Source organism: Mesoplodon densirostris, chromosome 11 (assembly GCF_025265405.1).
Source record: "Mesoplodon densirostris isolate mMesDen1 chromosome 11, mMesDen1 primary haplotype, whole genome shotgun sequence".
Taxonomy (NCBI): Eukaryota; Metazoa; Chordata; class Mammalia; order Artiodactyla; family Ziphiidae; genus Mesoplodon; species Mesoplodon densirostris.
The window spans coordinates 50,626,679-50,648,993 of record NC_082671.1 but is presented as its reverse complement, the minus strand read 5'-3'; the positions used below and the strand labels follow the sequence as shown (position 1 = coordinate 50,648,993).

The following is a 22,315-nucleotide window of genomic DNA, read 5'->3' as shown; positions in this document are numbered from 1 at the left end:
TCCCGAGCTCATGCATGGCAGGGGTCAGAGTAACAAATCTCGGAAGACACCCTGCCCCTCATGATGCTGACAGGCCTTGGAGTAGTCATGCTCTGTGAAGACGCTGCAGTTTCACCTCGGCAAGGAGAAAACCAGAGGAAGCCCTCTGACCACAGACGAGAGAGGTCCACAGAGCCCCAAGACTGGGGCCTGCCTCCTACCCCAGGCTCTGCCACTTCTGACCCAACCCAGGGCCCAGAACAGCTGCAGAGAACAGGGAATTTTACAAAGAGTTTGATTTTTATTGATATTTAAATATATTAAATATTTCACTGAAATACATGGTATACACACCCTCCCCCCCCTACACACACACACTGGTTACATTATAAAACCAAAGTCCATGGGCCTCCCATCCACTGACTCCCCCACCCCAACTGGCGAGGAAGGGGGCAACGTCAGCCCGGGGGAAGCACACGGCTGGCACTGCGGTACAGGGAGCCAGGGTGTGGACAGGCCCCTCCCACCTGGCAAGAAGCAGGGACAAGTCACCCAAGACTGCAGTCTTCCCACTCTGGTCTCCTTACAGCCTCATCCCCACCCCAGGACCCCACGCAGAACCTTCCTGTCCAGGGATGTGGCTGAGGGAAGGGGAGTTGACTTTCTGTCTGGACCAACTAGTCTTTTCCCCTTCTCCTGCCTTGGCTAAGGAAGTGACTGATGGCCCATTTGGCTGATGCATGAAGATCCCCCAAAGCAGGCAGTACGAGCCAGAAACCAGGCTTCTGCAAGGAGCTAGAGTCAGAAAGGACATGAGAAAGGGCAAGACTACCACCTGCCCCTTCCAATCCCCAAACCCAGCAACTCTGGGACCCTCTCTCCTCCGCCTCTCTAACGCCTCAAAGACAAAGCCATCTTCAATCAAAATCCTGGCTAATGCCTCTGGCTTAAATAGGTACAGACAGAGAAACCAAGGCACCAACTAATTCAGTCCAGAGGCAAGGAGGCTGCAGGGAAGAGGGTAAAAGGCAGGCAGGGATAGGAAGGGAATCTAGGCTCCAGCCCTCCTAACCCTCCTGCCAGCTCTTGCAGGCTTCGTGAGGACTGGGGAGCCCGGAGCACGCTAGGCTCAAGCTGAAGGCTGGGGAAGGCTGAGGTCCAGGTTCCCTCCCCGAGCCCTTAGTACCAGAATCTGGGTCCTCAGAGGGATCCCATGCGACCCCAGCCCCAAAGCATACCACATCCCAGGACACCAGCTGGGGAGCCCAGGAAACTCCTGAGCCTCTGCCCACCAAACCCCAGACAGTTCAAGTGCAAGGAGCACTGTGGGCCTCAAGCAGGCGCTTGGGTCCCTGCCCCAGGCAGGGAGACAGTCATGCTGCACACATGGCCCCCAAATGGCACTTAGGGATTTGGCACAAAAAGGACTCCTCTCCCCAGGGCCACCCTCTTGCTACCACACCCCATCCCACTCCTGTGCAACAGGGGCATCTCTCTCCAGCCCTTGAAATCAGAAATCCTGCCTTATTCCCAGAAGACAGAGGCCCACAGGAAAGAGGCAGCCCAGGGTGGAGAGCCAAGGAGCAGGACCACAGAGACACACAGACCGGGAAAACAGACACACACAGACCACCATGCACGCACACTTACACAGACACGCAGACCAGCATGCACGCACGGTTACACACACGCGCAGACCACCATGCACGCACGGTTACACACACGCGCAGACCACCATGCACGCACGGTTACACACATGCACAGACCACAATGCACGCACGGTTACACACACGCGCAGATCACCACGCAGGCATGGTTACACACACACACAGGCCCTCCCCAGTGCCAGAGGCGTGGGAGGACAGGTTTGGGATCAGGGCCATCTTCCTCCATGCCCTGGCCCTTTTCTATTTGGCAACAGAAGGGGTAGAGATGCTCCATGCCCCCTTGCAGCAGACAGCAAGAGAGCGCTGGGGCAGAGTGGCCTGATCCTGCCCTTCGGATCAGAGTCTGGCACCACCCCCGTCCCTGGCTGGCCTGCTCTCTTTGGCACCTGCAGGCGAACATCCAGCTCCTGATCTTCTGACATCCCCACGCACACGCTTGCTCTCCGGCTGGGCATTTTCACAGTACCAATGAGACCAGATGCCCCTTTCCCTGGAGCTGTGCAGGAAACGGGGCTAATCTGAGCTGGCAGAAGTCCCTTTGTTCCCCTTTGGGGACAGATCATGGGACTAGGATTTGGCAAATGGAAACATTCCCCTGAAATATGGACAGAGCTGGGTCCCCAGAACATCCCCCTCCCGTGCCCTGTGTCTGTGAGGGAGACCTGGCTGGGGTAGGGAGTGCCCAGGACCCATGCTGGGGATGCAGGCATAGCAAAGGAAGGCAAGGATGGAATAGGCACTCTTCAAGCCTGCCCCAGTCTTTATAAAAATATTCCCAGGAAAAAGAGGGAAAGGAAGGGCCCAGCCCTGAGCCTAGTGCCCAGACAGACAGGGAAAGGGCGGGCGTGGCAAGCTGCCGTTTTAATCTCTCAGGCAGGAGACGTCCCCCTGCCTCTGCTGCTGCACCCTCCCCTGCTCCCAAAAGCTGGAAAAAAGGAGAGAAAACAGCCCTACCCCAGTTAAGAAAGAAAGCCACGTGCATAATCCTCTTGGTATCCCCTCATTCACCAGCCTGAGGGCAGACGAGCATGGTCCAAGTACAGCCTGCTGGGGTGTTCCCTTTTGTGGTCAGCAGGGTCTGGAGGCTCAGCACCCCCTGTCACAGCCTCCCCCAGCGAGCACAGAGTCCACTCAAATGCCCACCTTGGTCCTTTCAGCCGAATTTGTAGCTGGGCCCTGCTAACTGCTGGGGCCCCCATTGAGGAAGTAGGTGGTCATCTCCCCCTTGCCCTTCACCTTGACCACCCCTCGACACTCCAGCTGGTAGCCCTTGGCCGCTAGAACCTGGTACAGGTCCGTGGTCACCTGGGGGGTGGGGAGGTGGGAGGGGAACCTGCTTAGCCCAGGATCCCTCCTGCTGCATTTGCAGGAGTCCAGGGGTTCTCTGCTCATGCTAGCTCCCCTCCCCCAACCCCGACTCCACCAACCAGAGAACAGCGCCACCCCTCCCCTGTCCTAGCTGACTGCAGAGAGGGTCCTGCGGAAGCCCTCTGGACCCACACCCCTCCCAGCCTCTGCTCACATCCCCCTCACCTGGATTCGGTCCGGGACCCCCGTGCTGTCCATGCGGCTGGAGACATTCACCGTGTTCCCCCAGATGTCATACTGCGGCTTCCGAGCCCCAATGACGCCTGCCACAACTGGGCCCATGTTCAGCCCTGGGGTAGGTGGGGACAGCAGTAAGAAAGCGAGAGCAGTGGCTGTTCCACCGTCAGCCCAGGGAGGCACCCAGCTCCTGGCACCTTTAGAAGGACCCAGAGAAGAAACCGGAAAAGGGACAAGCCTCCTAGTCGTAAAGAATGGAAGATGCGGGCATATCAGCTGAGGAGCTCCCCCGAGTCAAGACGGCTATGCTAGAACAGCAGCTAATCTACCGATGCGCACTCTGCGCCAACCACTCTGTAAGCGTTTTACACTATCTCATCCTCTCAACAGCCCCGAAAGGTAGGTATCATCATTCCCGCTTTACAGAAAAGATACCTGAAGTTTAGAGAAGTTAGACAACTTGCTAAATAAGCCCAGTTAAGTGGAACAGCCAGAATTCAAAGCAGACAGTCCGACTCCAGAACCCATGCTATTAACCATTCCCATCCACCAGGTCATCTGACAGGAAGTGCCTCTTATCAGACTGGCCACAGAAAAGGACACGGGTACTGGAGTGTAGCTAAACCTGGTCTTGAATCCCAGTTCAGCCATTTACTAGTTGTATGCCCTTGGCTGAGTTATTTACTCTGAGAGTCCATCTCTTTATCTGTAAAAGGGGATAATAATGTGAGGATTGAGATGTGTTAAAAAAAAAAAAAAAAAAAAAAGCCTGGGACAGTGCTTAGCACAGAGCAGGCCTTCAATAAACGGTCTCTGTTCTTACGATCAGACAATATAGGAGGCGGGAGGAAAGGGAAGCCCCACAGGACGCCTGACGGGGAATATGAGACGCCATCCCCAGCCTGCTGCCTCAGCTTCACCCAGAAACGGCCCCGGGAAAACCGGGAAAACCTGCCATCGGCCGGGCCCTCTCACCGATCTTCATCTGGAAATTGTTGAAGGAGTGCTCATTGATGTGCTTCATCTGCTCCATGAGCCGCATGGCGTAGTCGGCAAGGGCAGTGATGTGGGAGCGGCCCACCTGATCGTAGGTGCTGGCATTCAGCCCGGAGGCAGCCATGTAGGTGCTACCGATCGTCTTGATCTTCTCCAGCTGCCGGAACCGTTCCTCGCTGATGATCTGGACAGCACCGGGGAGCTGGCTGTCAAGGCAGACAGGCCAAACCCAGCCCTGCCTCAAGCCTCAAGCCTTGCTGTGCCCTGGCCCCCTTCTCCACTTCCCTGGCTCCACACTCCCCTCCTTTCGGTAAGTGAGCCCCGCTGCCAGCCGCTGCTCTCAGTGCAGGACTAAGGAGCCGGGAAAACAGCCTCCCTCACCGGGCAGCCGTCAAGACCCAAGCCGGGATGTGAGCACACAGCTCTGGGTCAACTTCGACAGCTTGCTACAGAACCCAGAACCACAGGAGGGATACCAGGCATCGGTGATTCCAACCCTCACCTTTGGGGAAACTGAGTCCCAGGCTGAGGAAGTGCCTTCCCTCCAGAATAGGGAACAACCCATTCCTGACCTGGATGTTCAGGTCACTTCTTCATATTTTGCTTCCATTTTCTCTATTCAGGGGATCATCTTGCTTACTTGGCCCCATGGGGCCATCGTCTACAGATTACCGGCTTCTTCTTCAATGACCCCCACCTGCTACCTATCCTGGCCCCCCCACAAATCCTCACGTCCTCCTGTGCTCCCCAACAATGATGACCCTGCCCCACGGGGGCTGAGCTTGCTGCCTGTGACACCTTCGTGAGCACCTGTCCCTGACTCCACTGTACCTACCTTTACTCCTACCCCTGACATCTCTGGGTCCCATCAGATCTCCCTTCCTCCTCCCAGTACCAACCATGCCCTCCAATCCTGGCCTTCTTATCCAAAGGTCTCCCCACTCCTCCGGTCCCCAAGTCCCCCCACCCTCTGCCAGCACCAGCCGACTGGACAAGTACCTCATCGAAGTCAGCGATGATCTCGTTGAGCAGCCGCAGGCACTCGACACCCTCATTGTTTGCCTCCAGCTCCACGTAGAACTCAGAGAAGTTGGCAATGGAGGCAAACATGACGGCCACGCACTCACATGACTGATAGTAGAGCTCATCATTCCGGCGCTCCCGGGCAAGGAAGTGGGCGGCCACGTCCTTGGGCAGAATGTTATGTAGCAGCCGCCGGTTGTATGCCTGGAGCTCCTCCATCTCCTCCTTCTCCCCTGTTGCCTGTGGACACCACACCCATCACCCACTGCCCCAACATTCACAAGGCGTGGGTGCAGCGGCCAACACCTGGAGGTGGGCATCAGAGGGAACCACGTGGAAGAAGAAAGGCATGGACAGGCCTAAAGAACAGGCAAAGAAGTAGAGGGGGCAGGGACAGGATGAGGCGGGGGATAGGGGGCGGGCACAGAGGAGGCATGGAGCCAGGGTGGCCAGCCTGAGAGATGCCTGGCATGGCCCAGGCTCTGCCCCTAGGATCTTCCCCACCCCAGAGGCCCACCCAGTCACCTGCAGTTTCCAGAGGAAGTCCAGGCGGGCAGTTGATTCCACCTGCTGGGCATGCAGATACAGCGCCAGTGCAAACACCAGCAGAATCACGGGGGTCATATATTTGAGTGCCACCCTCCCTGCGGCTGAGCTGAGGGGAGCAGAGGCAAGCTCAGTGTCTGAAGGAGGCATCTGGCAGCCCCACCCTTTGCTGCCCTGGAGCCCTCACTCACCAGTCCAGCCCACTGAAGGTCTCGTTGGAAGAAGCCCTGGCAGGAAGACACAAGAGACAAAGTCATCGGTTCTTCCTGGGTCGCCAGGTTGGGGCACATGGAAGGGGAGGCAGAAACTGCATTTACTGAGCACCATAAATCAGGCGCTAGGCCGAGGCTTTTCCTCCTGTTAACTCATTAAGAGCAGAGGTTCCACTCCTGGCTCCTCTACTCACCAGCTACGTGACCTAGAACGAGTTGCTTAACTTTCTAAGCCTCGGCTTCCTCATCAATCAACGAGGGATCAGATCTAAATAATGCACGCAAAAGGCTTAGCAGAGCGCTTGGCATCAGCAAGCCTTCGATAAGTGTTACTTATAATAATCTTTACAACTACCTTGTGATATAGATGGCATTGCCGTTTTACAGGTGAGGAAATTGAGGCTCAGAGAAGTTAATTCAACGATCCAAAGACACACAGCTAATAAGTGGCAGAGTAGGGATTCAAACAGCAGACTCCAGAGGCTTTTTCTACCGCACCATGTATTTCTACCACATACGCCGAGGGGTGAGGTTTTGCAGAGGAAAACCCAGTGTGTTGTCCCAGGCAAAGCCCTCAAGCGGGAGTCAGAGTTTTGGTTCCTTTCCTAGCCAGGGCTCTACCACCAAGCAGCTGTGTGACCTACAGGTAGTTAAGAGTGGATATGAAAGCAACATGCAAATGCAAGAGGGAATTTTTTTTTTAATGTCTAGCCTAAAGACCAAGGGACTTCCCAGGACTGGGGTTTCCCTGAGGTGACTGTTGGGGGTCACGTGCTGCCTCCTTTCCCCCCACATGTGATGGGTGAGTGGTAGCATTCCAAGGGCACAGGGGGCTCACGGTGACCCAGCAGGGTCAAGAGGCTCCTGGGGGACTCAAGGGGCTGCGGATAAACTCACAAGCCATGGACGCCAAGCAGTAGGTCATAGTTGTCAAAGACGGTGGCCGGGGGACCCAGCAGAAGCAGCACCAAATAGATGAGCCCCAGGACAAAGATCATGGCCAACTTCCCGATGCTACTGATGTGCAGGAAGACAGAGCTGGCCAAGAGACTCAGCAACATGTTCCCGACGAAGTACTGGGGAGCAACGGCAGAGGCAGTGTTGGGTGAAGGCAGAGGCCATGGCGCTCCCGTGCAGGGAGAACACTGCACGCCCCCACCTGACCCCAGCTCCCCTCCACAACCTCAAACCCAAACCTCCTTCACCCTCCACACACCCCTAAAGCACACCAGGGCCCCGGGCTGCTCCTGGAGTTGGAGACTCTGGTGAGATCCTGGGTCCCCAGGGCCCATCACCAGGCCTGGCACAGAAGAGTCGATAACCGGAACCGATCAGGAACCACCCCCCCACCCCTTCCGAGCACCACTTGGACACCTCAGGGAAGCTGCAAGTGGGTGCGGTGCCCTCACACAGGGGAGCATCCAGGCCCAGTGAGTAATTGAGCTGCTGCAGGTGGCAGGCGGTGATGTCAGCAGGTGTTAAATTCAGCATCCGGGCTGCGCAAGTCCGTATGGGGGTGTGGTTACAGGTGAACTGCAAAGGTCGGGGGAGGTATATCAGGGTAACCGGGGAGGGGAGGGGTTACAAGGGCCATGCCTTATAACCCCGGGGCCCTACACCCCAGGGGCCCAACTTCTCACTGAGGGATGACAAGAGGTAGGGGGAGCAAGGAGAGAGGACAGGGGTTAACCTCACCCTTGCTTTGGGCAGGAAATGTGTCTCATTCCTCTCTGTACCCCCAGCACCCAGAGTGCTTGGAGCAGACCAGGGGCAGAAACATTCCCACTGGAGCTTTACCATGTTGGCGACGGCAGAGATGAACACAAGCAGGACGGAAAAGATGCCAACCGCAGTGCTATGTGCCCGCGAGCGGACGATGCTGCGAGACAGACGTCGCAGGGCCTGAGGGAACAGCTGCCGGGAGGCGGGAGACAGAGGGACGGAGGCCACGTCAGCCAACGGGTAAGGTCACCCAGGGATGGGGCCCAATGGCAGAGGCTCGGCCTTCTCCTCCCTCCCCGCCCTTGGCCTGGCCTCCCCCACCAGCCCTGGAAGGCCCCCCACGTACGGAGCCACAGGAGTACACGGCGCAGGTCAGCACGGTGACCAGCAACAGCAGGAAGATACTGGCATAGATCCCAAGCATCAGGGCTGAGCTGGGGCGGAAGAGGGCCAGGGAAAATGTTACTCTGGGAGATCTGGACATCCTCGTCCCGCTCCCTGGGAAGGCAGGATGTGGGCCCCAGGGACTGTGTGCTTGCGAGGATGCTTAGGAAGGTTGTGGGAAGTGGTAGCGGGAAGAGAAGCCAAGCGAGGAGGGACAGGGCTCTCACGGTGGGAAGACGAGGAGCTGGATGAAGCAGATGAAGCAGGAGACCAACAGGGCACAGGCCACGTAGGCTCCAAAGCGGGGGTCCACCTTGCGCGAGTACTGAGGGAGAGGAGACTGAGCTGGGCGCTGGCTCCGCCCTGGGGAAGGTAGGGCACTACCAGTTGGCCCAGTTGATATGAACCCCCACTGTGCCCCGTGGTCACCTCCCCACTCCCCAGAAACCTCACCTGTGCTCAGACTTCCCTGCTGGGACCCCCCCTCCTCCCCCAGCCCTCCTCCTTCTGCCCTTGCATCCCCCAAACCTTCTTTTCAAGATCCTCTCTCTGGAAGGTGAGCAGGAACCGGCGCACGTGGTCCTTGCGCAGCTGATCGATGCTGCGGGCATCGATGGCACGGCCCAGGAACTCGTCTACCTCATCCTCAGGGTTCAGGGCGTCCTGGGCACCCCGGCTGAGGGCAGGGGACATGGCTTCACCAGGTGCCTGAGCACTGCCATGTGACAGGCGATGAGAAGGGAGGGGCACAGGAAGCACTCAAAGAAGGAGTGTGAGCGGGGTAGGTGGCACCTGCTCCCATAAGACACATCTAAGGTCCAAGGAAGAGGGGGGTCTTGGCTCTCCGCAGCCCCGCCCCAGGGTGCAAGTGCCTTCGCCCAGCCCTTCTTCCCTACTCCACAACCTGACTTACTTGTCTTTGCTGGAATCATCAATGCCCTGGAGAAAGGGAGAGTGTGCGAGTGAGGTGAAGGGCAGGCGACCTGCACGTCTACAAGCCCTTCCCCACCCTCAGCACTGCGCTGACGGCTCTCCCCATAGACCCATAGACCCTGGGGGGATTGGGACCCCTGGGGTGAAATCATTCCTCCTATCCCCAATTCCAGAAACTACGGAGACGGCGGCCATGACGAGGAAGGCAGAAGAGGCAAGAGGACACAGAGTGCTGAGGGAGACAGGAAAGCAAGGCCCCACGTCCCAGCGCCGTGGGCCCCTCACCATCTGCCGGAAAGCCTTGGAGTCCTTGGTCCGGGAGAAGGTGCGGTCGGGCACCCAGCGTGGCATCAGTCCCTCCATGGAGTTGGCCCGCGCCCGCTGCAGCTTGGCCAGCATGGCCTTCTCCTCTTTCTGTGTGGGCAGCGTGGGCACAGGCTGGGAAGAGTGGCCCGGAGAAGGCCTCTGCCAGCTGCCCCCATCTGCCCCTCTCCCCGTCTGCCCACCCCCGCCCCACCCCGGCCCTGACCCGTTTCTGGCTGGCTCCCAGGATGAGGAAGGTCTCAATGTGCTGCTCCTTGAGGTAGGCGTTGCGCTCCCCGCCACGGCCCGGCTCCACCTCGTAGTCCCCGTTCAGGTACTGCAGCGTGGCCCGAGTGATGTGGATGCGGCTGCGCGGAACAGGAGGGTGAGACCCCTGCTCTGCCAGGGGCTCCCGTCCCTCGCCCCCTGGACGCACACTCACCCGGCCCGGCCCCCGGCCTCCATGTGATTGGCCAGAGTCACGTCATTGGACCACACATCGAACTGCCATTTCCGCAGGCCAAGGACGCCGCAGTGCACGCGCCCGCTGTGGATGCCCACGCGCATGTTCACGTTCACACCTGTCACCTCGCGCACCAGCCTGGGAGGAGGCAGCCTGGCTTAGCTCCCGGCACAGTCCTCCCCACTCCCAGCCCAGAGCCCAGGCCCTGTGCTCGCCTTGGAGCCAAGTGGGCAAGGACAGACCCAGTCGCAGGGCACACGGCACACCCTCAGCAGGACACGGGCAACAGGCTGCATGGGGCCCAAGGACAAACGTTTGGGAGCCCTGTTCACCAGCAGGGGCCCGGCAGCATCTGATGGGACTGAGCTAGGAGAGGAGGAATCACTACCCTCCCTTTGGGCCTACTCAGCTGGTATCTTCTCCAGCCCAATTCCCCCTCACCCTGGCTCCCCCTACCCCATCCCAGCTGGCTGGAGTCTAAGGTGCACATGGGTCTCCACACAGGCTGAAGAAAGATCCTTTCCCCTCCCCAGTGATGGATCTCCAAGACACGGAGACAGCCAAGACTGAGAAAAAGTCCCAAGGACACATCAAAGGGTAGGAGCAGGTTGGGGCACCCTCAGTTCCAGGAAGCCTGGGAGGGGACGGTGCTCACGAGATGGCCTCGATCATGTCCACCCCCATCTCCACGCAGCAGTGGGCATGGTCTGCCCGGGCCTCCGGCAGCCCTGACACACAATAGTAACAGTCCCCTAAGATCTTGATCCTCAGGCAGTGATTCTCCTGAAGGAGAAAGAGTGGGGGGAGAGTCACCTTTACTCTGGCCCAGCCTGCCTGGCCCACTACCCTCACTGCAGAGTCCCTCGGCCCCCATCCCCCAAGGCCGCTGCCAATGAGGCTTGCCCTCACCCCGTCGGCCCCACCCCCAAGCCCTAGCACCCTCACCGCAGCCAGCTTGTCAAACCGGGCAAAGAGCTCATTCAGGGTCATGACCAGCTCCTGCGCCGTGCACTGGGATGCCAGGCTGGTGAAGCCTTCAATGTCTGCAAACAGGATGCTGAGGACGACGGCAGAAGATGGGAAGGGTGATGTGGCCCTCAAAGACCCCCAGATCCCACACCTCTCCCGGCATCCTCCCCACCCCCACCCTACCTGACATTGTCATGCTTCTGGATGTAGATCCTGTGAAACATCATGTCTTCTTTCTTTGTGTTGATGTCTTCTTTCATCTCCATGGCAACATGCTGGGGCAACACGGACAGCAGCAGCCGCTCCTAGACCAGTGGTTTCAACAGAGGACCACTATCTTCTTGGCCTCACATTTTAATCCTCCCTGGTCCCGCCACATCCCCAAAACCCTCCCAGACCTCTCTGGAGACCTGAGCTTCCCTTCTGGACCGTGGCCTGACCCTCCCCCATTAGAGTCCTCAGCAGACATACATCCCAGCCTTCTCTGACCACACCCCACTCAACCCCTCAGATGCACTCCATCTACTCCCTCCCACCCTCAGACAGGACAGGAACCCAGTGTCAAAGGGCCTCTGTGATGCACAATCAGGGGGAACCATTCACACTATTCCATGGAGTTGCATGAGGTGGTGGATCCAATCTGCAAGCTATTTGCAGGTGAGATGTGGGAAGGCCGTGATCAGGGGGGGCAGTCCCACCTGCTGCCGATTCTCATGCTGCAGGTGCAGCCGGGCCTGGATGTAACCACGGGTCTCCTGAAAGGCCTGGCGCTGAGACACCTCAGCCGGGTAGTGTGTGCAGATGCCAATGACATTGGTGCAGAGGAACAGCAGCATGTTGGCACCGAGCTGCAGAGGGGTGGCAGAGGCAAATGGTGACCACCCCCAACACACACAGGTGCAACTAGCTAGGCTCTCTGTAGATGCACTGCTTTGGGGAGGAAGCCAGGATCCTGTGCCCTGTCTTGCCCAAGCTGTCCCCACCCCTGCAATACCTCCCCATCCCCGCAGGACTCCAGCTCCCTGCCTGGATCACTCCATGGCTAGAAATGTGATCTTCTCACAGCTCCTGGGAGGAGAAGCACCAACCAGGGCCAGGTAGGTCACAGGGCCTGGGCCCAGCACACCACAGTGTGTGCTGACAAAATGATGAAAAAAAAGGACAAATGAGCTCCTCCTGCATGTGGTTCTCCTTACAGGACGACACCCAGGAGATCTGAGCTCCACGTCTTCCTGTGAGTGCCCAGGACAAGTCACCTCATCTCTAGGGGCCTGTTTGCTCATCTAGAACCTGGAGAGGGAGAATAAGATCTCCAAGTTCCCTCCCTGCCCTCACATAAATTAATATAATAATAATTCTATTATTATCATTACTGGAGCTAATTTGTTGGCTGCCTACAAACATGCCTAGATTCTATAGCTGTCCTCCGTATGTTAACGAAGGTACTTCTTACAACTCTATGAAATCAGTAGCACTATCTCATTTGAAAGGTGAGGGACTCAGGCACAGAGAAGCTATGTAATTTGCCCAAGATCACACAGCTGGTAGTAGCCAGTGTGGGACTTGAGTCCAGGAGAGTCAGACTCCAAAGCTGTGTCCTAACCCTACTGTAAACTACATTCCAGGTTCCCAGGATTCCTACTCACTCCACTCACCTAAGCTCTTGAGGCCCAGCCTCAGAACTCAGGCTTGGGAATCATCAATTCTACTGACACAAAGAACCCTTCGGAACTGGGATGGGGTGCCACCATGCCTGGCCACCCCCAACACTCGGCCCAGCCAGGCCCCATGCCCTAGGACCCCGATCCTAGGATGTTCTGCCCTCAGTCATCAGCAGCAGCACTGACTGCAGAGTAAATCTAAGGGAAGCCGACCTCAGTGTTTCTGGAAGTTCAGGGGTTAACCTGGAACTTGTGGCTCCACCCCAGAGTTGGCTGGGGCAGGGCTCTGGTTTGGGGAGAAGAGAGGGCAAGAGCACCAACTGGAAGCCAGGAGTTCTGGGCTCTGCCCCGAACCAGAACTAGTCCTGCAAACTTGGGCATGTCACTCAATCTCTGGGACCTTGGTTTCATTTTCCTTGGGTAAGATGGAGAGGTCCGGCAAACCCCCAGCCATCTCCAGCTCCCGTCCTCTAGGATTGGCCTCCCAGCTTCCCTTCTCAGTCCAGCTCACAAGGGCCCCCCCTCCCAGCAGCAGGGGTGAAGAGGGGGGCACACTATCTCCCCCGGGGGTTTCTAAGAATAGCCCCCAGTGGGGGAGAAGGAAAGGGGGGCAAACCAGGCAACTTCCCTTCCTGGCCCCAGGAGCCCAAGAGGAAAATGTGAGTCATGGTGGAGGGAAGGGGAAGGGGGACAAGAGACCGAAATAGATCTGTACACAGACCCCTATCCAACTGTGAGAAAAAATGGATATTGGGGCACTATAGGAGGCTCCAGGCTGGGCTGGGGCACTGGGTGAAACTGCTCAGTGCGTCTGAGTGAGCAGGTCATAGGAGGATGAAGAGGCTGGATCCGGGAAGGGGCTAACCAAGGAGCCTAGAAAGGAGGCCACAGCCCCACCCTACCCAGAAACCTGTAAGCCAGCTGGGTGCAGGGAACCTGTACGCCAACTGCATGTAGAATCTAGGCATGTTCTCAGCTCAGAGAGGTGGTACGGGCCGCCCTGGCCCCAAGGACTGACACAGGGCAGGGGCAGCTTTCTTCCCTCGCCCACTGGGTGAGGCAGGGTGCCCCAGAGAGGCAGGAGACCGGGATAGCCCTGGCCTCCACGGGACTGCGCGTCCCCAGTCAGGCCCTGGGCTTGGCTCTGGGCACCATGCCAGCTGAGAGCAGGGAAGAGACACCCACCTACCCCAGCCAGCCAGAGAGGATGGGGGAAGGGAGGCACCACCCCCAAGCTCCTCATTCCCCAAGAGGGCAGTCCAGCTCCAAAGCCCAGTGTGACAGCTACCCTGGAGGGAAACTGGGGGCTAGCAGTGGCAGAAGGATCCTGGCCCTTTAAGAGATCTGACAGTGCCCTGCGGGTATGTGCTCCACAAACAAACTGGCTATAAGGTTACTCTTAAAAAGGTACATTCTGTTCCACAGGCTGGGCAGGGAAGGGCATCATGCCAGAGCACCCAGCTTCGCACCCTGGGAGCCCCAGGCAACTTCCTCTTTGTAGGTGGGGCTAGGGTGGGCTACAGGCCACAAGGCCTGGGCAAGGCAGAAGCTGGCTCCCTCAAACCTTGAGCGAGACCGAGGACAGCACCATCTAAATCAGGGTGCCAGTGGAGGGCTCTCGAGGTGTGCTGGCTGGGGGGCTGTGCCTACAGCCGCCCCTAAAGGATCAGCTGGGCAAGAGCCCCTGTCCCTGGTCCGGGGGATGACACGAGACAGCCAACACCACCGGCTCACATCTCTCTGCAAGGGACATCCGGAAGTCCCTTCACTGGGAGCCATCCCCTGCAGCATCCCCGCAGCTCCCTGCCTCCAGGTGAGAGCGCTACCTTGTCCGGTTTTACTCCACTCAGAGAGGGTGGGGCCCTGAGAGCGACATCATGAGGTAGATACTATTTTTATCCCAGTTTTACAGACTGGGAAACGAAGGCTGGGAGAGGCAAGGTGAGCTGTCTACGATCTCACAGAGAAGAACGCAGCCCACTGGACAACCGGGGCTGCCTGCAGCCAAGCCTCGGCGACAGCCTCACCTCACACAGCACTCTGAAGCCAGAAGTGGGAGCCCACAGCGGCAGAGAGCCTCAAGGCAGGCTGCCAGAGCCCTGGTGCCCAGTGGGAAGAGGGCGGGGTGCGGTCAGAGCCTAAAGCCCCTCTTGTCAACAGTCCAGCCCCAAACTACTCCCGGTCCAGGACAGAACTGACCCACTCATCACCTTCCCTGTCCTTCCGGAGCTGGCCTCAGTCCAGGAGAGAGGCAACTCCTCCCTTGCTAACTGCATCCAAAACCTACTCGATCACTCCAGATCGCCACCTAGAGCTGCCCTGCAGGGAAGGCACCAGGCCCTGAGTCTCAAGTGTCAACTTGGGGCCGGAGATGCCGAAGTCTGGATGTCGCCCACCCAGCCCTCTCAGCCCTGCCCCAACCCTGGGGCTGAACGTCGCCTGCCCACCTCCAGCCTCACGTTGGGTCTCTACAGATTATGCTAATATTGCAAGGGCCTCAGGCTAAAGGGCTGTAGACTGTGGCCCACGGGGAAGGAGCACAGGCTTTAGGTTCTGGAGCCTTCCCTTCCCTTAGCAGTGCCTTCTGCCCCAGATCCCAAATGGAGACCCACCCCTCCTCCCAGATACAGCCAGACGTCTGTCTCCCGTGTCCACCCGTGACTCTCCCACCCTCGATTAGCAGACCCCTTCTCATTCCCGGACCGGTGCCCCCATGCCTACCTCCCCGACCACCCACCTGCTTCCAGAGGAAGGCATCACCACGGTTGAGTTGCCAGGCCAAGATCAAGTGCAGGGTGGAGAGGCCCAGGCCACTGAAGACAGCGGCCCGCATGCGGATGGGGAGAAGCGTGTAGGTGATGTAGACGAAGAACACGGGGCACCAGAGGCCTACAGAAGGGCTGCGGGGGCTGGCTGCCAGGGCGCCGCCAACCTGCACGGCTGCCAGGATGCCCAGCACCACGTAGCTCACCAGCCACATGGAGTCCTGGCGGAAGCTGTGTCGGTTGCACACCACCATGAGCGCCACGAAGAGGACGGCGGCGCAGGCCAGCAGGGCCACGTAGGCAGGCTGAGGGTGGGCAGGTGCCGCGTGGAAGGCCAGCAGCACGGCCGTGAGCAGCACGAGCACAGCCATCAGCAGTGTCAGGCTGCTCTGGTTCATCTGGAAAAAGTACCTCTGGTACAAGCGCTCCAGCTTGGCCGAGCGGAACTGCTTCGACTGGAACACCTGCACCAGCCGGCGCCAGCAAGCTCGCCTGCTCCTGGCAGCCGCGTCGGGGGCCCCTTCAGCGGCCCCGACTGCCACGGTCACCTCAGGGTCCTCGAAGCCCAGGGCCACGGCCCGCAGCCCCAGCTCCGGGCCCTTGCCTGGGCCACCCCTCCGGATGAAGGCCTCATCCCGCCAGGGGCACCGAGATGCGGCTGTGGGGGTCGGGCTGGGTGGCTGTGCACCCTGAAAGCAGCTCATATAACGGGGTGTGCAGAAGCCGCTGGAGCGAGTCCCGCGGCGTGGACGCTTCTGCCCATTGCGCTCGCCCCAGGCTGTTTTCCGTTCATCCACTTTGGGGACCAGGAGGCCACTAAACCATGACATCCTGCTGGGAGGAAAGGAATGAGGTGGTGTTAATACCACCGTTACTGCCGCCATCAGCAGCTTTCATTAACCGAGCGCTTCCCGTTACCAAGCTGAGCAACTCAGACATATCCTCCTCCTGAAGTGACTCTGAGGAAGACCAGGGTATCCCCAGCCACCAGGTGAGGAAACTGAGACAGAGGGAGGTGAAGTCACTTGCCCGAGATCAAGCAGCCACACAAGCGTGAGAACCAAAATTCTAACCCAGATCTGTCTGACTCCAAAGCAATTCATTTAAACATTCACCTCTTCCCTAAAAGGCACTGATTTCTTGGTGGTTACAGACCCACTCGAGTGCCTGTCAATGAGAAAAGCCTCCCAGTTCAGGAGAGAGAGGGCACAGCCCAAGCAGGGGCAGGCGCCACCCCGCACCGGCAGACTGTTGCCACCGGTGTCCCAGTGGAACCTGATCCTCTGATTTTTCAACAGAAGCTGAATTTTTTAAAATGGAGGCTTTAGCATGACATCTCGTGACTTTTAAACGTTGGCAAGTAATTCACATTTTTCAACACTGCAAGCCAAATAAATCACATCTACGGAATGAATTCAGCCTGTGAGCTGCCAATCGGTGACCTCTGTACCACAGGGAATCTCTTTCCACATCCGTCCCCATCACACTCACACACTGTGCACACTTCACAGAGTTAAATTCAACTCCTCCCTCCGGTTACAGCTTCAACAAAACTTCCTCAGGAAGATGTCCCAGCTCCCCCACCCAGACTAAGTTTGGCCCCCTGTTCACTCTCCATACATTTCCTCCATGGTACTGATCACCATTATCATTAAATAATCCCTTGTTTAATGTGTGACTCTGCCCCTCTGACTATAAATGTTAGGAGGGAAGGGATGATATCTATTTTGCTCAGCACTTTATCCCCACCCCAGGTACCCCAAATACTGAGCCTGGCTCATAGTAGGAACTCAACCAATTTATAAGTTGAAAAGAGAGAAAGAAACCAAGCTCAAGAGCATTGGTATAGAGAAGCTAACGTGAAATAATAATAACGATATGATTCTTCATCTTTCTCACTGCACTCCAGTCCTCTTAACCTCTTTGCTGTTCCCCAACACACCGTGCACAGGACAGCCTGGGACCTTGGTGCCTGCTGTTCCCTCTGCCTAGAATAAGAGCTCCTCCAGGTCACAGCTCAAATGTCCCCTTATCAGCGAGCTTTCCCTGACCACTCTATTAAAATAGCAACCCCCTTTCCTGGAGCTCCCTATCTCTCTTCCGAGCTTTATGCTTTATTTTTCTCCACAGCTCTTATCAGCAGCTGCCATTCTATATATTTTTCTTATTTGTTCATTGTCTGTCTCTCCTAACTGGAATGTCAACTTCACGAGGGCAAGGATTTGGGCCTGCTTTGCTCACTGCTACATCTGCAACACCTGGTGGGGTCTAAATGAATGTTCGTTGACTAGATAGGCGGGTAGGTGGGTGGATGGATGGATAACACTCCCATGCACTCTCCCTCTGCTTGAAACTTTTCGAGGTCCTTTCACATACCTAAGTCCATCTGATCTTCACCAAAACCCTGTGAGGCTGGTCCTGTGGCCATCTGGGGCACAGGACAGATTTGACAGCCAAAAAAAAAAAAAAAGAAGAAGAACTGAGGTCCACGGTAGTTTTCTACAGCTGGCCCAAGTTCTAGAGATCACAAGTAATCAAGTCAGCCCCAAATCTCACGTCTCCAGGAGGGAAGTGGCTTGACCTGGGGGAAGGGGAGGACTCCGTGACAACACCCTCAATGTGTCTCCCAGCTGAGCCCAGCTCAGGAGGAGGTGAGGGTGAGAGCACTGCCACCCATGGATGCCTGTGTCCCCACCAGGGCCACCCTCCTCCACGCCCACAGGGCACCCTGAGGGGCTCCTCGTACTTAAACCTGCAGAGCTAGCAGCACTGACATGTGTACTCGCGAGGGGACAAGGCGGAGGATAGCCAGAGCTTGCCCCAGGTGGCCACAGGACCAGACGCTCAAGCCACAGAAGCAGTGCTCCAAGCAGACACCCAGGGGCCCACAAAGCAGAAGGCGGACTGGGGACCTCTCTGCACATGGGAAACCCCCATCTCTGGTACACCCTCCACCAAGTTCTCTTGGCATCCCTTCTCCTATATCCCACGGAGCAGCAGGCCCTTCAGCCCCTTAACATCACCAATGGCACCATCTGGAGGGACAGATCGAAAATCCAAGACTTTTGGTCAGGCTGACATTTGGCAAAGGTCACCAAAGAAAGTCTGGCTCTTCGAAACACTTCATTAGAAACAAGATCTTTGGAGTGAGACCACGTTTCAAACCTTATTGTGATTCTTTGCTAGCCTCGCAGCCTTGGACAAGTTACTTCACCTCTCTATGTCACTTTCTTCACCTGTAAAATGGGAACAATAAGAGTTGCGAGGAAAGAATGTAACAGCACCCGTCAGGCATATAGTACACACTCAATAAACATTAGCTCTTCTCCTCACCCTACACCACTTTGAACCCAAAACCCTGCCAGCGTCCAAGAGATGGAAAGACAGGAAAATTGTGAGCAAAAACCCACACCTCCCCAGCCAGTCAGACGCCTGGCCCTATCAGTCCCTGTGTCCTCGGCTGTCAGTCCCGAGAGCTGCGTGAGACAGAGCCCAGAGCAAGCAGGTTTCCCACTGCCCCCCATGACATTCTGCTTCAGCCTCCTGCCCCTCGCCAGTCCCCTGACCTGTCCTCACCACCCCCTACCCCACTGGCCAGACCTCTGTTCCCAAAGTACCTGTTTCTGGCCATGCTCCCATCCCCCTGGAAGCACAGCCTAGCATGTGGCTTGTACCCACAGAGGGAGGCACGTACACTGTCCAGGGGAATGCATGACCCTCCCAAGAACACTCTGACCCCACAAGTGGATAGCTTCAGAGATCTGTAATTGTCCAACCAACTGCAACCATCCCACCCTGGGCTCCATTCCAGGCACTGCCCATCTTGGAGAACTTACTCCTGGCACCCCACGCCAGGCTGGTACGGCAGGGAACAGGGCAGAGCCCTGTTCAAAGCCACAAAACTTCCCTATATGGGGCCCCAACCCTCCTTGTCCAGGAACCCATCACTATGAGCCACAGACCACCTCCTTCCTCCCCAGAGATAGGCTCCTGAGCTTGTGCCTCCGACCCCCTCCTTCCCTGGGTCCTGGTTTCTTTGCTCTCTCTCACAGATCTGCTACTCCAGGCACCACCGGCTCCCAAGGATGGAGCCATGTCCATTCAGCCTGGCAGACTGAGGCCCAGTGTCTCCTAGACCCCAGGTCCCTCCCGAACCTGGATCCTCCAGCCTGAGACCCAGAGTCTGAAGCAGGCCAGGGCCCAGCCCCAAGGATGGCTCTGCACGCTGCTTCGCCCAAACCCTCTTCCTGGTCACCTCCTGTTCCCAGGAGGTGGCAAAAGGAGGCTCCAGGGGATTTAAAAGGACTTCAGAAAGTTCATGGAAGAAGGCGCTGCCCAGGCAGGGCACTTCAGTGCCAGCACCGCCCACCAGGCTGGGATGTGGGCCTCAACTCCAGGCCTGTCCAAATGTAGAGAAACCTCCCCAGGGCCTGTATCTGGAGGTCCAGCAACCCTTCTCCTCCCTTCCCCAGCCCTTGGTCTCCCTAAAGACTGCACTGAGGTCCCACCTCCACCCAACCATACAAACTCCACCAGGGTCCTCCAGTCACAGGGGTACTCCAGTAAGCAGAGGGTATAGGAAAACAGTCCACCGCCTGATTCCACCTCTAGCTTTTCAGTCAGGCCCCAGAGCCTGTTCTGAATAGTCTGCCCACCCTGCAGCGGGCCTGGACACCAGCCCTTTCATTCCCAAGGTCTGGGGTGAGGGGAGGGGGACTCCTGCAGACAGAGGGCATCCCTCCCTCCGCCCAGGCTGCCTCCCCTTCCCCGAAGCACAATCACACTCTACCTCAAACTCGGAGGCTCACCCACAGCCCTGCTGCAAAAACCTCAGGACAGCCCCTCCCCCAGTACATGCCTCTCCCCCTCTTCCCAGCAAGCCGGGAACTCGCCCCGGGTGGAGGAAGGGAAGCACAGGGAAGGGAGTGAGGGTGGGAGCCTTGAGCCCCGGACCCAGGACTCCTCGATCCCCCATCTCCTCCCGGACTTCCCCCCGCCAGCCTCGACGGCCTTGGGCTCCCCCCGCGCCGGCTTCCCCGCCCGGACCACAAAACTCCCGGGAGCCGCACGGGAGTCTGCCAGCCGCACGGAGACCCGAGCGCCGAGCGCCGGGCGCCGCCGCCTCCCCAGACGCTCCTCCGCGCGGTCTCACCTGCCGGCTGGGGTCGGCGCCTCCCCGGGGCCTCCGCCCCGCCGCCGCCGCGGGCTCCGGCCGGCCGGCCGGCCGTCCCGCGGTCCTGCTCCGTGCCCGCGCGTCCCGGCCGCCCCTCCCGCCGTCCGCAGTCCGCCGGGCCCTCGCCCCCTCCCTTGTTGTCCAGCGCAGCCGCCCTCTACCCCGGATCCAGAAGTCCCCTCCCCGCGGGCTCCCGGACTACCCGCCTTAAAGGCACAAGCTCCTTTTGTCTGGACACCCCCTCCCCCTCCCCGGACGCCGGGCAGGGTAGCCGGTTCCCCTTCGAAGGAACGGGGTAGGGGTGGGGGAGACCGAAGAATGGAACCCCTCCCTCCGCGCGCCCCCTCCTCTCCTCCGGCCGCTCCCTCCCCCAGTCTTGGGAAAACAAGCGGCTACTGTTCTGGGATCAAGACCCCGGGAAGGAGCGGGCCGTCCAGCCCGCTCCCTCTTCCCTCCACCCCCGGGCTGCGTCCTCCAGCATTCTCTTCCCACCCTCACCCCAGGGGTCCCCAAAGGCGCCGGGCAAACCCACCCTCTAGCAGCGATTACCAACCCCCCTCCCGCCCAGCACACCGAGGGTCGGCTTCCTTCCTGGCGGGGTCCCCTAAGCTGAACCGGTGCCCAGCACCCACTCCTCACCCCCATCTCCCCTCCTCCCTCCCCCAGCCCCCACCCTGCCATTCCCGCCCCGCCTGCCACGGCCCTGCTCCCCCACCCCCAGGGAACTCAGTTTAATAATTAATTAAGATTTCATTCCACAAGGCGTCAGGTGTGTGCGGCCTGCTTCCCCACACACCGCTTTTTCCCTCCTCCCCCAACCCTCCGGGGCGCTGGCCCCAAGCAAACCTCCTACACCCTGAGCCCAGAAGGGGGCCTGAGAGAAGGGGCACTCTCCACGCTACCCACCGGCCCCTCTCTCTCTGGGGAGCTCCTCCAGCACCTGCCCACGTGGAGAGTCCCTCCCTGTCTACCCCCCAACCCCCGCACCTTTTACCCAAAGGGTTGTGCTTCCCTGAGGAGTGTGGAGGGTGGAGAGAGGGTGCATTGCTAGGGTACTGAGAAATTTGTTTGGGGCTTTTACTTCCCACGTTTTCAAGCACGGAGCTGCGGCCCCAGTTACCTGGGTGATGGGAAAATCTCGTGGAAGCTGCTTTAACCCTTTGAGGGTTAGAAAGATGGTGTAGCCAGAAAGGAGAAGAAGGTTAATAAACTCACCCGGGATGCAAGTGATTCTGACTTTAGAGGGGATGCCAGTCCTTCAGAGCTGGAAAGAGGGCAGCTTATCTGGCTTCCCTTGGAGGCGGGCTCCCTGTTGCCTCATCCAGACCTGTAGCTCCTCCTTCCTTTGGCAGCCCCTTCCCCACCCAAGGTCCCACAGCCTAGATAGCTGAAGCTGCTCCCTCAAACCCAGCCTTCCCGGTATTCTAGTCCTTCAAGGCCCAACTCTGGTCCACGCCAAGCCCCTACTGGGATTCCTAAGCCCAGGCCAGAGCTTGAGGCAGGGAAGAGAGGGGAAGAATTAAGAAAATCCATTTCAATCCCTTATCAGGCATATATGATTGCAAACTATCCACCTTGGCTAAATCATCACTCACTCCCTTGGAGCCTCATCTATAAAATAGGGATAAAACTATCTGTCTTGTCTTTCTTACAGGATTTTCAGGATGCGCTAGAAAAATGTTGGTTAAAATGTTTGAAAATGGGAAATGAAAATGAAAAATGGTTAGTTTATTCTGCCATGTATGAGTCTCAGTTGTGCAGGCCTGGCCTGTAATTTGAACTTTGGGGCCTTTTTGCCAGACTTCTCCCTTCAAGTAGCCAGGCAAAATTTCCTTTCCAGTCTGAAACCAGTACGTACCATTTATCTCTTAGAATAATATGTTTATGGGCTGTAAGGGGAAAATACAAAAGACAATTGAGGAAAAGAAATGGGTGTGTTATGAAATTTTATATTTTGGAATGGAAGCCTTTGTC

The 22,315-nt window shown here is 57.8% G+C and overlaps 1 protein-coding gene across 10 annotated transcripts; it reads right to left on the bottom strand.

Annotated features, from left to right (window-relative positions):
• Window positions 1-317: 317 nt before the first annotated feature.
• ADCY6 (adenylate cyclase 6) lies at window positions 318-20,395 on the bottom strand. Of its 10 annotated transcripts, none has more exons than XM_060111946.1 (23): window positions 20,321-20,395; window positions 18,334-18,404; window positions 15,141-16,002; window positions 11,441-11,590; window positions 10,926-11,047; window positions 10,719-10,830; window positions 10,429-10,556; window positions 9,753-9,911; window positions 9,537-9,678; window positions 9,293-9,421; window positions 8,988-9,013; window positions 8,603-8,789; window positions 8,302-8,399; window positions 8,037-8,124; window positions 7,766-7,882; window positions 7,343-7,501; window positions 6,866-7,044; window positions 5,948-5,983; window positions 5,736-5,865; window positions 5,187-5,450; window positions 4,167-4,371; window positions 3,180-3,304; window positions 318-2,951 (listed from the first exon to the last, which is right to left on the bottom strand). In XM_060111946.1, exons 3-23 carry the CDS (start codon window positions 15,996-15,998, stop codon window positions 2,826-2,828), a joined length of 3,540 nt encoding a protein of 1,179 aa, XP_059967929.1. In that variant the 5' UTR covers window positions 15,999-16,002; window positions 18,334-18,404; window positions 20,321-20,395; the 3' UTR covers window positions 318-2,825. The 10 variants fall into 10 exon arrangements, with proteins under 10 accessions (XP_059967929.1, XP_059967928.1, XP_059967932.1 ...); XM_060111945.1 differs by having other exon boundaries at window positions 15,141-15,999; XM_060111949.1 differs by lacking the exon at window positions 18,334-18,404 and having other exon boundaries at window positions 318-2,142; window positions 2,790-2,951; window positions 20,321-20,388.
• Between the last annotated feature and the right edge of the window lie 1,920 nt (window positions 20,396-22,315).